The sequence below is a fragment of the Astyanax mexicanus genome, chromosome 13, assembly GCF_023375975.1.
Source record: "Astyanax mexicanus isolate ESR-SI-001 chromosome 13, AstMex3_surface, whole genome shotgun sequence".
Taxonomy (NCBI): domain Eukaryota; kingdom Metazoa; phylum Chordata; class Actinopteri; order Characiformes; family Acestrorhamphidae; genus Astyanax; species Astyanax mexicanus.
Window position 1 is genome coordinate 44,927,551 of NC_064420.1, and position 18,297 is coordinate 44,945,847.

General features: G+C 36.1%; 1 protein-coding gene across 2 annotated transcripts in view; it reads right to left on the reverse strand.

The window, feature by feature from the left end:
- Positions 1-18,297, reverse strand: part of dgkaa (diacylglycerol kinase, alpha a) — an 84,579-nt gene continuing 66,282 nt past the window's right edge. For both annotated transcript variants that reach the window (XM_049462908.1, XM_022676828.2), the window contains 9 exons: positions 16,605-16,690; positions 15,220-15,309; positions 12,818-12,978; positions 11,750-11,814; positions 9,355-9,445; positions 8,387-8,564; positions 7,507-7,624; positions 6,118-6,178; positions 1-4,624 (listed from right to left, as the gene is read on the reverse strand). In XM_049462908.1, coding sequence (XP_049318865.1) covers positions 4,544-4,624; positions 6,118-6,178; positions 7,507-7,624; positions 8,387-8,564; positions 9,355-9,445; positions 11,750-11,814; positions 12,818-12,978; positions 15,220-15,309; positions 16,605-16,690 — 931 coding nt within the window. In that variant the 3' untranslated portion in view covers positions 1-4,543. The remainder of the gene's footprint in view (positions 4,625-6,117; positions 6,179-7,506; positions 7,625-8,386; positions 8,565-9,354; positions 9,446-11,749; positions 11,815-12,817; positions 12,979-15,219; positions 15,310-16,604; positions 16,691-18,297) is intronic.

Consider the following 18,297-nt stretch of genomic DNA (forward strand, 5'->3'; position numbering starts at 1 on the left):
TTAAACATTTTGTAATTATATTTATTCAGTCATTTCACAAACAAACTCTGAAAGATCCTCTATAATCTCAGGAGCTACATACATTTCATAAGCTTGAGAAAAAAGTGAGGCAATACACTCTTAAACATACAGGTACCTAAGGGTTCTTTATACAATACAATGTGCTTTGAATCACTTTTGGTTTCCTGAAAGTCACAAAGTTACAATGGATGTTTCTGTAGATAAATAATTTTATATAAGGTTGAGGAACCTTTGTAACATTTAAAGTTTAATTAAGAATCCCTAAATGATGCAAAGCTTCCAGGAAGAACCTTAAAACTGCTAGCTATTCGACTTTTAACTAGTACTTCTTCTCTAATATTCTCAGAACCCTTAGTAGCACCTCAGTTTATCATCAGAGTGTCTGACCAGCAAGTAGAGGTATAACGGTACCTGTATTCGTACCAAAACCTGTTACTGTTAATAAGGTACATACAGTAATTTTACATATCATTATAAACAAACTGTAAGATGTGGGATTTGCATGGCATTGTGGGAATTGTAGTAGTTTAGGAGTACTGCTTTAGTAACTGTAGTCTTGTTTGCCCCCCTCCCCCCTCAAATCTGTTTTTTTTCCTCAGATCTTCATGGTTCACATTCACAAATGTGAACCATGAAAAAAGTGAGCTATGTCTGTGTGTAATGTGAACGAATATGTTCCTCACATGCGCCTCACATTGACACGTGTCTAAAAACCTCTCCTTCTTCACAAACAAAAAAAAAAACCTCATATTTGAGAGAAGAGAGACTCATAGCCTTATAAAGGGAAATGGATGCGTTTGTTAGCAGCTCATATGTGGAGCATCTTTTGCTGGAGTGGAGAAACAGTAAACAGCTGGTCTGAAGTTTATGCTCAGGTCGAGGAGGTGAAAAAAGGCCAGGCGGTTTGCTTTTGCTGTTTTTTTACAGCTATAGCTGCACAGCTGCACTAAGAGATAGAGTGCAGGTATGAGAGAGAAGCTCGTAGCGCTTATGCTAATGCGTAAAAGCAAAAAGTTGCATGAATTCCACATGATTTGACCGTTCACATTCATGTCCCATGTCCATGGATCGGATATGTATCCGATTTAGGACCACATATGAAAGTGACTTAAATCTGACATGTTCACACAGCCATGAAACAAATCATATCTGAGCCACATTGAGCAAAAAATCTGATTTAAGTCACTTCAACCTGGTAATGTGAACATAGCCTTAGATTAAATGACTGAAAATAAACAGGCATTTCATTGATATTCTGCCTTTTATCATCTGATTTCAACCCAAAATCTGTCTAACTGCGTGCACTGTCCAATCTGAGATATGATTCAAATGGTGTTTAGATGTGGAAAATACTGCATAATAAATGTGATTAACTGGTAACACTAACAATGCTAACAAGGCTACTGTATATTCATGGCACTAAATGTAACTGTAATCTGTAACACAAACTGTTTAAATTATCCTCAGTTAACAACCTTAATGCAGAAACCACTGTGAAAGATTAATTGCATTAATTAATCAATTGGTTTAGCATGTATTGTGGAGTACCACAGGGCTGTATTTTGGGGTCTATAACACTGATGGTAAATTATGTAGTGGTATGTTATGTAGTTTTGAATGACATATTGAAGTGGGGCTTATATACATGGCCTAAAATAAAACAAAACACACTAAGGATTGGACTGTATATTTGGCTACGGAAATTATTCAGCCCAAAATGGCAAACAAAAGACCAATTTTAATAATAAATGTATACCAAATAATACAGTTTATGATTATGCGATTAAATTAAAACCAGCTGGGATGACAAAAATGTTCAGTGTTTAATTAACATATTTTTATTGTAAATATTTTGTGATTGTTTCTTTCTTAGAAAAGCAACATCAAATACATTTATGCATTTTTATTTATTTATTTAAATGATTTTTTCTATGAGATTGCACTGTTTTTGTATTACTAAACCTAATAAATTAACTTTAAAAGGTAAAAAGTGGCAAAATATATAAAAACGTGTTTAATATTTGTTTTCTCTACTAGTTTTTAACCGAAAAAATATTTTTTCTTGCATTTCTAAAATAAACCTGGGTAAGTTTTATCAGTCCTGAGATCCAAACCGTGATATTATGTACCGTTACACCTCTACTAGCAACCATAACCAACACTGAAAAGATATGTAGGCCTACAGCGAAAAATGACTAATTACAATCTAATTTCGCAAGAAGAGGTTACTTCGATTTCTACAGTCGATTGTGTTTATTGGTCAAAGTTCTACAGAGCTAACAAGACCGGCAAGCAGGAACACAAACGACCGAACTCATCGTTAGCTTTTAATACATACATTCAAGCTGTTAATACGTACTAAAATGGCATTATTTTACAGTGGTCTGAAAAAGACGTCTTGCTAACATTAAGCAAAATGATCAATATGTCCATATATCTAAATACAGTATTACACCACACAGTTCAGGTGTAAACACAAATAAGATCAAATAAATTACTGGCTGTGTTTTTACCATCTCGACGGTCCAGTGATCCCTCTGACCTGCTGATGCTCTGACCTGATCTCCAACAGCCGGTTTAAGTCTTGTTGTTAAGGAGTATTAGTATTTGCTATAGCCACAGAACATTTAGGTCAATGCTTTAGACTTACAGAAAACAAAAGTGGCATTTTCTCGATGTGCAGACTGAGCCAACATGTAACCCCAGCTTATGGCACAGTACCAGTCACAAGTTTGGACACACCTCTTCTCATTCAGCGTGTTTTCTTTCTTTTTATGATGAATTTTTACATTGTAAATTTTATATAAAAGACCATATTAAAGCTATAAAGGAACACATGGGGAATTAGATTCTTCTAAGTAGCACATTTATCTTTGAGGACAGATCTGCACACTCTTTGTTTTAATTAGGGAGAGTCACCTGGAATAGTTTTTCAAAAGTTTTAGAACACCCCTATTGTTTAGTTGTCCAGTAGCTGCAGTGCTGTACGACCCAGACATGCTGCTTTTTTATTTTCTCTTTATCTTATTAATGACTTTAATACTGCACTTCCCTGGTTCCTGTCAGACCTCTAATTCATCTCTTCACTGCTGAAACTGAGACTCATTCTAATCATGTTAATCTGAGCTAAAGGCTAAAGCTTTTTCCATGTGGGTCAGCCAGACATCTTCCTGTAGCAGTTTTCTCTCCAGTTTCCTAGAGTCTTTTGAAGGTGTAGGAAACACTACAATTGCTCTCTGGCTTCATCTGTAATTTCTCTAAAAAAAAAAAGACTTCTACTTTTTAATAGTTACAGAGTTCTCTGTGTTTTATCTGTGTCTTTTTCTAGTTATTATGATGAAAGTGTGAATGCTGCAGTAGAGAGTAACAGAAGAACTCCATCTGTTCCAGCGCTGCATTACTACAGACAAAGGATTTGTAAAGTGACATTTTTTTAAATCCAATTCCAATAAAGCTTAGTTTATTATAATTGATACTTACCGGCTGTAAGCTGTTAACCAATGATTGATAGCTAAAAATTACCCCTCTTTTTTAAAACAAAATATGATATTACAGTTGTTGTTTTTAATATTTACAAACTTTTTCACAATACATTAATTCATTTTCTGTAAAAGCCCTGGCAGTTTACTGCACAATTTTGTACACTGGATTTTTGGACCATGTCCGGTTTATTGACTGGACCTGTCAAGGATAAAGGGGAAAAAATGGGGGTGTTCTAAAACTTTTAACCGGTACTGTATTTTGGTTGGATTTGTGATAAAACACTGGGGAATTTAGCTTTTTTAAACCAGTTGTGGTAAACTGGTAAACCCTCCTAAGTCTTATGCTTACTGTTTTTGGGATATGTTTTAAAATATATAAAAAATATTAGAATTAATAATGAAAAATGAACTGAAAAAAATGAAACATCGCTCCCTGCGATTCAAGGTCATTCCTAGCTCCTAGGTAAATGGAACACTGCATATCTAGCAGAAGGGGGCGTTATAGACCACAATATATGAAACTGTAAACTGTAATGTAAACTGTCTGTTTAAATTGAATGAAAATAAAGTAGGGATGCGCTGAAGTTTTTGATGAGGTGATCAAATTGAGGCCTAAAAAGTGGGGCTTTTTTTTTTTTTTTTGCTGGATTCACCATAAAACATAAGCCTATCCCAGACCAGGTCACACTAGGCTCAGCCTGCACAGGAAGAACCTCACCGCAGACGAAACATCCTGTTATGGCACGAGGGAGCTCAAGTAAATCTAGAATAACACAGCATTCTCAACGCACCACTGAGTATATAAATGTATGGCATCTTGAAAAGGACCGGTTCTCCTCAGATTACGCAAAAAAAAAGTTTTCCAAAAGATCTCATGAAGCGAAGCCTCCTCGACTCCTGCTGAAACGAGAGCTCCTTCCCAATATGCACACATTTCGGCCTGCGCGAACGCACCAGTCTCAACGTCCGTGTAAGCAAGCTGCTAAATGTGGACCGCGCAGACGCAGGGACCCGCGGAGCTGCTGAGGCAGACGTAGGCACTACTTAAGGTTGAAGAAGCCGGAGGATTTGGACTGAGGAGCCATCAGCATGCTGGCTTGGTTCTTATGCGTGATGTGAATCTGCAGAAGATATAAAAAAAAAAAGAACACATCTCGTGAGTCACTGCAGCAGCAGATCTGTTCCTGAAGCACTTCTGCATCCCACACTGTCCACCTCTCCTCCTCAAGAATGAGACACCATGCGCATCAATACAGTCAGCATCAACATTAAAAGTAAAAGACGTATTAAGCCTGAATATTTCCAGCCTGGTTGGTCATAGCCAGTTCGGATGCCCACATACTACTAGTGCATCTCAAAAAATGAGAATATTATAAAGTTTTTTCAATTTAAAATGTGAAACTCATATACAGCTCTGGAAAAAAAAGAGATCACATAAAAAATATGAGCTTTTTTATTTTACCAAATTGAAAATCTCTGGAATATAATCAAGAGGAAGATGAATGATCACAAGCCATCAAACCAAACTGAACTGCTTGAATTTTTGCACCAGGAGTAAAGCAGCATAAAGTTATCCAAAAGCAGTGTGTAAGACTGGTGGAGGAGAACATGCCAAGATGCATGAAAACTGTGATTAAAAACCAGGGTTATTCCACCAAATATTGATTTCTGAACTCTTAAAACTGTATGAATATGAACTTGTTTTCTTTGCATTATTTGAGGTCTGAAAGCTCTGCATCTTTTTTGTTATTTCAGCCATTTCTCATTTTCTGCAAATAAATAAGCTAAATGACAATATTTTTATTTGGAATTTGGGAGAAATGTTGTCTGTAGTTTATAGAACAAAACAACAATGTTCATTTTACTCAAACATAAACCTATAAATAGCAAAATCAGAAAAACTGAAGTGGTCTCTTTGTTTCCAGAGCTGTACTATAAATATGTATTAAACACAGAGTGATCTATTTTAAGCGTTTATTTCTTTTATTGTTGATTTTTCTATGGCTTAAAGCTAATGAAAACCCAAACATCAATTTCTCAGAAAATGTAAATATTATTGAAGACCAATTGGTACTGGCAGTGTGGGCAGTGTGCCAAGTCCTGCTGGAAAATGAAATCCGCTTCTGCATAAAAGTTGTCAGCAGCAGAGGGAAGAAGCATGAAGTGCTGTAATTTTTTTTTTCCAGGGAAACACTGCACTGACTGTAGACTTGATAATAAAACACAGTGGATCAACACCAGCAGATCAACACCAATATGTCTCTGCAAACCATCACTGATTGGTGGAAACTTCACACTAGACCTCGAGCAGTTTGGACTGTGTGTCTCTCCACTCTTCCTCCAGACTCTGATCCCTTGATTTCTAAATGAAATGTAAAATTTACTGATGATCAGTGATGGTTTGAAGAGACATGTCATCTGCTGGTGTTGATCCACTGTGTTATAACAAGTCCAAAGTCAGTCAGTGCTGTGTTTTATATCTAAATTACCATAAAATGTCTAAAAAAATACAGCATTTTTCATTTCTACTCAATTGAAAACCTTCAGACTGATACATGCATCAACTATAGCCATTTGTGTAGTTTTTTTTAAATATATGATAATGAGCACTTACTGTACATGGTGGCTGCATCCATGGCTCTCCATCAATCTGCATGGGCAGGGGCTTCTTCGTCCTATAATAGAATTAATCATTGTTTAAAAAGACAAACCAGACTTAACAAATGATGTGGCAAACAAATGTTTAATAATTAAAATTTTCACATGATATTTAAAAGGCATTTCTTTGGCTGTGTGTCTCAATGTTTCATAAAAGGCCATAACATGTTTAAACATGGCTAGAGACAAAAGTATTCATGGAATTTTCACATAACTACAGCATTCATATCAATGGTTTGTTGTAGGAATGTCTTGAATGTACACAGCAGGTCAATCTGCTCTCCATGACAATAGAGAAGTGCTACTGAATGAATTGTAATGAATATTTCTCTTTATTATCTGTGAATAAACGACCGTTAAGTATATGCGGATGAGAGGATAAAGGTAAATGAGTGTACACAGGGTGTGAACAGCCCTGAACATGCCTCAGCATGTCACAGCATTAGAGATACACATCACTGCTGCCCCATCTCTCATCTCTCTCATTTCATTTAAAACTGATTCACTTTGAAAAATAAAACAATAACGTGTCCCAACCAGAGACCAGCCAGACACTTTATTATCAAAGACACTCACTCTAAATCCAGTAAAATCAATTAACAGTTATTCCACAAAATACACTTATAATAAAACAGAAAAAATACACTGCTGTGGATCGAAGTACGTTTGAACTGTAGTTACTGTACAAACTTAAAAATAAAAAATGTGACAAAGTAGGACTGTGCAATACTGGGGAAAAATTACATTGCAATGTTTTGTTAAAGAGATATAAATATTGTTCCCCAGATTTCTCCAACATTATTAAAAGTAACAATGCCTTCGGTGTATCCACAGAGATTGTTAATCGATAAAACTGGTTAAATATTTAGAGCCCTATTTTAGTGATCTACAGGCCAACCGTCAATCGAGCACGGTGCAGCTTAATTTAGGCTGTGTCGGTGTTGTCTTTGCTATCATAACAACAGGAAAAGTACACCTTGCACAGCTCGAAATGTGCAAAATGCATGTACTAATTCTCTTAATTAATTATGGGAGTGTTTTGGGCATAACATCAAATAAACCAATTTGCATGTCACTTGCAATTCCCGTTAAGAGCCAGTTGCGCTCTGACTTTAGCGGATTGCTATTTTAAAGGTGCAGCACTGCAATTCTCAGTAGAGGAAAATGTCCTTTGTGTTCACGCTGTGAAAGTGCACAAGTAGCTCATTTACAGGAACAAGGAACAGCAATATTATTTTATTCTGTATTCTGTTTATTTTTTATGTTAAAGTTGGTTTTGTGTGCTGTGGTGCATCCTTGGTAGTGTGCAACAAGTGGGGGTGTACGCGTGCTGAGCGTGGCTCACCTGATGGTAATCTGTGATGTTTTGGCCAGTCGGACAGCACTCTTGAGGCCGGTGTAGATCTGACCCATCTCCATGGCTCCTTCCAGCCCCACCACCTCCAGACGCTTATCACTCAGGTCTAAATGTAGATAAACAATAGTTGAAAATAAGTCAGAGACGGCTTTAGTAATGATCCTGACCGGCGACATCTGGCTAAAACTGACCGTATGAACAGATAAGATACTTAAGCGGCAGGAATTACATCCACATTTAATGCAAAAGTATATACCTCACAGGTCAGTGCAGCAATGTTCCCTTGTGAAAAGGAAGTATATTTAGGGGAATTAAAAATATTTTCAAATTAACAGTACCATACATTTTATGAAAATACACTTTAAATATACTTTCTCTGTATTTTCATTAAATTTAAATCATACATTGTGTTGACAGAAAATATATGTAGTGATGTTAAACACTGCTTAAAGTGCACTTTAGGGTTTTTTTTCAGTATCATTAAGGTGCACTCAAAAGCAGAATCAAAGGCTTTTAAGTTTATTTAAAGATAGCTTAATTACAATTGAAATATACTTAAGTTGCCGTTTGTTCTTCCAAAATATTACATTTAGTATGTATTTAAGTATGCATTAATTTTAATGCTAAAAGTATGTACTTTTCTATGTTAAGAATACTTAAAAATATATACTAAATATAAAAGTATTGTGTATATAAAAGTATAAATATAAAAGTATCGGGAACTAGTATCGTGTCCCATGACTTTTGCCATAGTCAATTCGGATGGTCAGTGTGGTACTGTTCGCTAGAAGTGAAAACAGGAGAACTGATTTGAGGGTCTCGTGTGGTGGAACGAGTGATGGAGGCACAGTTCTCAGTAGAAACCTACCTTGAGGGCTCACTTTTAATTCTTCAGGATCGACTATGACCTCAGGCAGGTCCTGGCCACCACGGTCACTCTTTTTGGCCTCGCCCCACAGGTTAGAGCCGCCGTGCATGCTGGGAATGTTCAGAACAGCGATGCCCTCCAGTGAGAGGTTACTGAGGTCCAGCTGAACACCACAACACTGCATAACAGAGAGAACAGTGTGATGAAGACCAACGTTTCATTAAACACTTTTTCTTTCCTACAGGCGCTTTTAATTTTAAAGGAATCAAAATTACAGCAGCCGTCTCTTAGAATTAAAAGCAGTAGTATTCCTGAGAGGAGAGGAAAAAATATTCTAATTGATATGACATCCATGCAATGTCCAATATATTCATTCTAAAATTGATGTAATTACTCTCTACATTGAAACAGTATTTCCTATAATGAACAAATTAATATACTTATTTCACACAGCAATTTATGTATAAAGTAGGGCTTTGAATTGGCAAGAACCTGATACTATGCAATACTATGTGTATCATTATACAGGGGTTACGATTTAATATATTGCGTTTGTTTAAATAAAACGTTAGAAAATACTCAACCATTCATAAAATCTGAGTAAAAGAAAACTTAACTTTGTATTCAGTCAGAATAGGGGGATCTAACAGCAGAGCACAGCACTGTTTTCTAGTGGGCGGGGTTTAAACACAACACTAAATGAACCACTGTATTAAGTATGTCTTGAGATAGCTTATCACTATGTTTGCATCTCTCTATACTGCTTCCTGTCACAACATAACATAAAACTCTTAAAACTCTTTATTAAAATATTGTGAAATGATTTGGTATTAATATTTTCTTACACCCATTAAAAGCAGTCATACAATTACACACTTTTACCAGAGAGGAAAATTAACTTTACCAAAGAATTCACAAATCCTACAGACCGTCACTTAAAAAGTTCTAAATCAGAAAATAAATCTCACCTCGATGGTGAGGCACTCCTTGAGTTTTTTGCAAGAAGCAGAAATGGTCTCTGAGGTGGCAAACTCAAAGTACCACAGCTTGTTCTTCATTCTGCAAGGAGATTTAAACATGAACACAAACCATGAGCACATGATGAGAAGTGATACAGTGCACAGTTCACACGCTTTTAACCTTCTGCACTTTCTTGCTTAATCTTGTGGGTGAGGCTCAATTAAACTGTCTGCAGACTGGAACTAATTAGCACAGACTCTCCACAACCGAAAATTGGGTGAAAATCTGGCTTAAAATTGTGTAGTGAAACTCCAGGCCGTGGAGCAAAAAAGGGGGTATGCAGCGTATGAATAGGGCGCTGCACTAGAGGGGCGCTTTTTGTTCATGTATGATAATACACAGGGGCGTCGCCTGGCCTGAGCTTCCAGTAGCCCAGAATCGTTTCACTCAGCTCAGCTGTATTATTAGTGAGGAGACAGACCGCTGTCCGCTGTGAATGGAAAATCTCTTGACGTGAATCACGGAGCCAGTTTAAGGATAAAGTTCCGCCTTTCAGGAGAAAAAGCCAATCAGCTTGCTGGTTTTACGGAGCGTGGTGGGCTAGTAGGGAAGCCCCCGCCCCCCACACTGCCTCGAGCTTCTTAACCCTGGTCTCTGCCCTAACATTGTATGTTTTCCACCGGATCCAACTGATCATCTAATATACTAATATAATTAAATGGGCTGAGCCCCGGATTTTTACATACCCAGCCAACGTCCCTGATAATAAACATCAAAAAACAAAAACAAGCACTAATCAGACATGTTTTTTTCCCCCATCGTGACGCACCGGCAGGACAGGTGCTGTATTTACAACATAACAGATCATAACAAGTAAGTAAGTAGATGGTGAATCATAAAACTAATAAGTTATAGAACAGGGGTTGCCAACGCTGTTTTTTATTACATAACTGATATTCTGCATCTAGAAATAATATGTCGATAGTATGTTTGCATACACCTTAAAAAGGATGTAGTTGCACCCCTGACTCCAGGCAAGTATTGAGCTGTGGAGCAGTGAAACTTTGTTCTCTGGCTAGAATGGTGGAACTCCAACCAGAACTTGGGTAGGATGAGTTGGGAAGTTGGGGATGAAGTTGAGTGTCATCATCTATTATCCTGACCTCACTAATGCAATTTCAAATATGAACTCCAGAAAATGTATGGAAAATCAGGTCTGTACATTATGCAGCGTTGCCCTTTCACACTTGTTCGACAAGAGTTTGATGCCTGTGTTGCACATGTAGGAGACTTAGCATGATGCAAAGAACCTGTTTGCACCTGCCATTAGCATATACAGGGGTTGGACAATGAAACTGAAACACCTGGTTTTAGACCACAATAATTTATTGTGGTGACGGACAGTTCTGGTGGAAACAGGAGAGTTAAGGTCCACATTGAATTCTGCCGTGATATGGGCAGCCGTGGTTTTATGTTTTTTGGATACAATCAGGATGTTGGATGTGGTTGGTCCTACTTGGTGGTATGCTGACATTACCCTGGATACCGTGGCTCTTGATACATCACAAAGACTTGCTGTCTTGGTCACAGATGCTCCAGCAAGACGTGCACCAACAATTTGTCTTCTTTTGAACTCTGGTATGTCACCCATAATGTTGTGTGCATTGCAATATTTTGAGCAGAACTGTGCTCTTACCCTGCTAATTGAACCTTCACACTCTGCTCTTACTGGTGCAATAATGTGCAATTAATAACCACTTAATTAATTAACGTCCACCAGGCTGCTCCAATTTAGCCATGAAACCTCCCACACTAAAATGACAGGTGCTTCAGTTTCATTGTCCAACCCCTGTATATTTGTATATAATGTGTGATTATATTCATCCTGAGGTTCCAAACAACTTTTTTTACTGATGTATCCAGACATTTACCTGCTCTATTCACTATATGCCCTCACATGCACATAATACATGCACTTTGTACTAAAGAACTGAAAGGATAAAGTCTGAGTTATGTCCAGGACAACTGGTTTGAACATTTGTGTTCACAAAGAAAACTCATCTGGGTAATGGCTAAAAAAAGGGGGTTTTACACTTATTAAACAGAATGCAATCAAATCCCTACAGCAGTTCTTCAAAATCCAGCACTAAACCTCCCATGGACTCTTTTTTAATAGTCTTGATTTCAGATGAGGCAAACAAGCATGTGTCCCAAAACATTCGTCCATATAGTGAATTTCCATTTCAAGCTACCCAAAACCAACATTTTCTACAATAATATTTAAGATACAACACAAATACTAAAGCTACCTCCCAGGGCATACCTTCATATAATAATCTACTTTTAAATAAACATATTTCAGGTGATGTATGTTTCCCTGCCTGATGTAAAGTCATCGCTCACCTGCTGTTGAATTTCTGTGGATGTTTTTCTCTCATGGTGTGAAATCTGTGAGCGATTGATGCGTCCTGCAGAAGAGAGCCGGAGAGGCAATGGGATTAATCATCAATGACATTTATTTAATGTGCGTACTTCTGCTGAACTCTCTCACACTCTCCTCCACATCTAACGCATCATCTCATACTGCTCAGCTAACCTGAAATAACTCCTGTTAGCTGCCTGATTCAGTCTACTGGGAGTCAAACTTGGGTCTCAGCTGTACAGCACAGGCTGAGCCTCTCAGAGGAGAACAGGCCGAAATATAACTCAAAAAAATGATCATAATGACACTACTCCGCATCCAGTTACAGACACAGAATGTGCCTTAAACAGCTAAATAAAGTATACTTAACAACTGTGCTGAAAATGTTTACAACTGATCACTATTTGTTTGAGTGACCAGATAGTGACAATTATGTTAATATAATTTAAGTAGATATTGATTTTTGATTGGAGCAGAAGCTAATAGCACACATTTTTAAATCTATACATACAGCACTATTTAAACGTTTGTACACACTTTCCCCGTCAATGTTTTTCTTTATTTAATGTATAAAATAAAGACTATAGATTAATATTAAAGACATGAAAAACAATTTCACACATATGTATGGGTAAAAAGGTGTTTGTCCTCCACATTAAACCCTAATCTAAATCTGATGAACTGAGATGGTGATTTGAGGTGATTTTAATTGGGATGAGCTGGAGCTTCACAGCGTGAAGGAAAAGCAGCAGCTATTGTTCAGCACCTCCAGGAACTCCTTCCTTCAAGACACTGAGAAAACTATTCCAGGTGACTCTAAATCATGAAGACACTGAGATTAAAATTAAAACCAAGAGTGTGCAGATCTGACCTCAAAGATAAATGAGCTACTTAGAAGAATCTAAAGAATACCACATATTCTGGTTTGTTTAACACTTTGTGTTCCTGTATAACTTTAATATAGTCTTCAATATTAAATTTACAATGTAAAAAATCATAAATTAAAGAAGACACACTAAATGGGAAGAGGTGTGTCAGTCTGCTCTCACCACTCCGATGGAGAAGTAGTTGTTGATGATCTCATAAGGCACAGGGTCTCCTCTCTCCTGACTGTCCTCTAGAACCACCTCCACACTCCAGCGGTCCATCAGCACCGGGGTGCTGAACTCGATATCCTTTAGGATGCGGCCCAGATCCACACCATCATATCCTGCAGACAGAAAACCAATGAGATGTGGCCATATTAACATTATCATCATATATCTCATTTCTGCAACCACTGATCATATAGGAACACTTTGTAGTTCTATAGTTACAGACTGTCGTTCTCTGTATCTGTTTCTCTGTATACTTTATTATTATACTCCTTTCACCCTGTTCTTCAATACTCAGAACCCCACAGGAGAGAAAACCAATACTGAGCAGCTAAAAATATTATTATTAATAATATTATTTGGGTGGTGGATCATTTATTCTCAGCACAGCAGTGATTAGCATGGTGGTGGTGTATGAGGTGTTAGTGTGTGTTGAGCTGGTGGTACAGTGAGTGGATCAGATACAGCAGTGATTAGCAGTGATTAGCATGGTGGTGGTGTATGAGGTGTTAGTGTGTGTTGAGCTGGTGGTACAGTGAGTGGATCAGATGCAGCAGTGATTAGCAGTGATTAGCATGGTGGTGGTGTATGAGGTGTTAGTGTGTGTTGAGCTGGTGGTACAGTGAGTGGATCAGATACAGCAGTGATTAGCAGTGATTAGCATGGTGGTGGTGTATGAGGTGTTAGTGTGTGTTGAGCTGGTGGTACAGTGAGTGGATCAGATACAGCAGTGATTAGCAGTGATTAGCATGGTGGTGGTGTATGAGGTGTTAGTGTGTGTTGAGCTGGTGGTACAGTGAGTGGATCAGATACAGCAGTGATTAGCAGTGATTAGCATGGTGGTGGTGTATGAGGTGTTAGTGTGTTTTGAGCTGGTGGTACAGTGAGTGGATCAGATGCAGCAGTGCTGCTGGAGTTTTTAAACACTGTGTTTAATCATCACTCACTGTCCTCCACTCTATTACACACTCCTGCCTACAGCTGATCCACCCTGTAGATAAAGTCAGAGACAGAACCTCATCTTACAGAACATGCTACCCACAGGACACTGTTGCCTGGATATTTCTGGTTGGTGGACTGGTTGGTGTTGAAAAACTCCAGCAGCACTGCTGTATCTGATCCACTCTACTGTACCAGCTTAACACTAGGGGTGGGCAATATTATATCGTATACAATATATCATGACACAGAAATATCATGATATTAAAAATCCATATCGTGATAATAGGGCTGTTCTGTCTTAAAAGTAGTCTATTATTTACTGTGAAGCTTTAGGTGTATTTATTGTATAATTGTTTTAGTTTGCAGTTTATATGCATGCAATAAATATTCTGCAATACTATTTGCTGCATTATATTATTTTATGCTATATTATTTATTTTGCCACATTATGATTATACTGTTATACTCTTATACTATGTTCCTATTATATTATATATTATTATATATTCCTCATATTTTAGCTTTCCTATATCGCCAAGTATATCGTTATCGCAAAAATACCCTGAAATATTGTGATATTATTTTAGAGCCATATCGCCCACCCCTACTCAACACACACTAACACCTCATACACCACCACCATGCTAATCAGTGCTAATCACTGCAGTGCCTAGAATAAATGAGTCACCACCCAAATAATAATATTTGCTTTCTGGTGGTCACTTCTCCTGTGGAGTTGAAGAACAGCATGACATCTCAGCCAATGCAATGTACTAAGGTACTAAAATATTGTATCTGTATCTACTGGAGTATTATTTTACTTCAATACTGTTCTTAAGAACTAAAATGCTGTATCTGTATCTACTGGAGAATTATTTTTCCCTCTTACTTCCACTTTTACTACATATTTTGGATGAGTTTAATACTTTTACTCGTTACATTGTTTATGAGCTGCATTGTTACCCACATTATCACTGAAGTCAGAGTGGTAGATGCTCTGTTTGTCACCAGGTTTGATGAAGCTGCTCATCATTGAATGAATCAAGAGATCAAGCTGATCTTATAAGAAGACCTCGTAGCTCCTGTTCTGCCAATAGCTCTGAGAACTTTCCACTGCTTTCTGTAATAACTACACTAATAACACAGTACTGTGATTTAATTTTAGTAGTTCAGTACTACATTTTAAAGTAAACTACTTGCAACACTTAAATACAAAAATGCTGAATACTTTAATACTTCTACTTAAGCATGGAGCTTAAAGAACACTTCAACTTCTACTCAAGTCACTTTTTTGATAAAGCACTTAAAGTCTGGGTCTCCAGTACTTTATTTTTTTTTTATGTCTGATCAAACCATTTAGAGAATTATAATCACCCTGCCACTTTAAAACACAGCAGCTAGAGAGCTGTTCTCACCTCCTCCCCACCTCAGACACCGTGCAAGATCATTCCCTGTGCCAAGAGGAAGCACAGCCACCGGGGGGCGCACTGGCAGGCTGGCCTTATCTACAGGGGTCAGAAAGCACACAGAGGGGATTAGGAATTTCTATCAAAATAAGACTCTATGACAAAATGGCATGGTGAATTAAGACTTTAGGACACGATAACAAACTTTAAAATCAAATTGCATTGTTTACAATTTGTCTATTATTGTAAGATTAAAAACCTGTCAACAGCATGTCTGTCTAATGTTTCTTATGTAATAAAATCTACTTAAATACCTAGTTAACTATCTAGTTTAAAGCTGAGGACAAAAAGCAAAAGAACAATTTATATTTCTTTACAACTTCTCTCAACCATGTTTACAGAGACTGAAGTAGAACACCATCTAGTGGTCAAATCAGAAAACATGTCTAGTGCAATAAAACAAAACATTTATGATATTATTAATGCAATATACTTAAAAAAAACTTTGTTTTTTTCCCCCATGAATTCAGGTGCATTATTCATGCTATGTATTCTTGAATAAGAGTTATGCTATTATAAAGACTGGGGTGTTCAAACCCATCTGATTTATCAAGTTTTTGAAGGATTTTATCAAAATATTCAGCATATTAATAAACTTAGCAAAAATCAAAAGTGACAGGGTTCATACACATTTTAACCAAAAAAATTCCATGATTTTTTTCATGACTTTTCATGATCATACGATGTTTAAAACATTAGTGCAGACATGGACAATAAAACCAGAAATCAACAAAAACTATAAATAAAATCTATTATAGTAGATCTAAAATGAATCAGATAAAAAGTTGACATGCAATCTTTAATAATTAAATATGTGTCAGATCCTGAGATCACCATTGTGTAGGGCTAAATTACTGAATTAACTCTGAGCTGACGTATTTTGTAAAATTTTCTCCATCGATAAACGAAAACACAAAGATTTGTAGAGCAATTTTTTCCCCAAAACTTATCCATGCCTGGAAATTGCTATTTTCAAATTCCATGACTTTTCCAGTTTTTTTTTTTATGACCGTACGAGCCCTGTGATGATCACCCTCACAAATAATAACCCTTAAGAAATATTATTTTTCAATCTTTTTTGTAAGTAGAGGTCATCAATTGTTTGAAAACTGACCACCTGACTCAACTAGTGGCATCAGGTTTTACTCCTAACTGTATATTAAAACCTGGTCTAAATGCATCACGCATAGAGTTTAGTTTGAGAATCATGGCTTACACTTTAAAACATTTAAATCAGTGATATAAAAGAGGTACTTGCAGGTTTAGAATAGATCATGAGAGATACTTTATTTAAAAAGACTAAAAAAAGAATGAAGATTCAAATTGATTCAAACCTATGGCATCAAGGATCCAGCCCACAGTTCCATCTCCTCCACAGACTAATATCCTGTAGTCCTGAAGGTCCCTGAAGAAGCATAACCTGATAGCCGCACAGAAATAAAAGAATACATTATTTTTCAGCATACAATGCTTGTTTCTTAACCTTAAATGTAAAAATAAATTATAGCTATCATTAAAAACATCTTTTGTTAGGTTAGCTTTTCTTTAATATTTTAACATTTTAACAAAAATAAAATGCAGCAATACCACAGACATTTCCAGTTATAGATTGTTTACATCAGTAGGTTAACTTTACTTAAAATATTTCACCCCCACAAAAATATTGTTTAAAGCCTTTTTAAAAATTTAATATTTTCTTTTAAATCAGTTCAAAAACTGAATATTCTAAAGTAAATCCCAAATAAACTCACTCTTGTAAAATGTTTTGTATTTTAACATAATTCTGGTTAAAAAAACAAAAAAATCTGCCTTAACATTTATTAAAAACATATACAGAAGAGAGCCGAAGCGAGGCAATAAGAAAAATCGTATAAAATATATAAAATAACACCTTGATTAAATATAGATGACAGGGACACAATACAAGTTAGAATAATTACTGAAATAAGATAAAAAAAAGAACATTTAATGAGGCCTTTATAAGGAATTGTCATATAAACATATTCATAAAATATATTCAGGTAAAATTATTTTATAAAATATAAACAGATATACCGTTTTCTAGCATGATCTACACACACACCTCTACACACGCAATGAGGCTGTGCCTTTATTGTTTATAAGATTGATTAAAAAGTATTGCTGAATTTGGGAACAGGTATTATTTGGTCTTTTGTTAAATTACATAAACCTTTTTTGTTGCCTCAGAAAATATTATGGAGCTTTTATATTAAACAAATGCTGCCCTCTTTAAATAAAAAAGTATATTAAAACGGTTTTATTTATTATTTATTTTAATATATGTTTGTGTAGCTATGTGAACACCTCTGGTGATATTATTGTGTATGCTCTTTGTACACTATTAGATGAGATAGATAACATCTAACGATTCAGTTAGTTTTTTTTTCCCAAAAAAGCTTTATTTACAAGTTTTCACTACACAACAAAAACAGGTGCCCATTCTTTACATTGAACAGTTATATTAAAAAAGGTGCTTTGACATGAATTATCAATAATAATAAAAAACAATTATATAATAATAATACTGATAAAAAAAACATAAGTTAACAAGGGCCAGTAGTAAGTATTGTGTTATCATTAAAGTATATATAAATAAAGGGTTTATACAAGGAAATTAATACTTTCCAAAAGTAAATAAATTTACCTGCATTTTTTTCCTTTACCATCTTTAAAGATTTTGCATAAGATTTTAATTAATTTAATGTTTGCGGTAATATTGAATATGGTGTCAATATTTTGATTATTTTAGCTAAACATTATTTACACAAATGCCGTTTCTTTAAATGTAAACCGGAAATGTACCACTGGAGGAATTAATTAGTACTAAACGTTATATTTTAAAAGTTAAAATCGTAAAAAGGAACGAGCTGCTTCCTGTCGCTATTTGTCAAAATAAAAGTCCTCTTTTATGGTTCAGGAGCAGCGTCCTCACAAACTTCTGCGGCTCCCACGTGTCAGCCATTACTACTCTATTGTAAATCTGCTGTTGATTATATTGATGATACG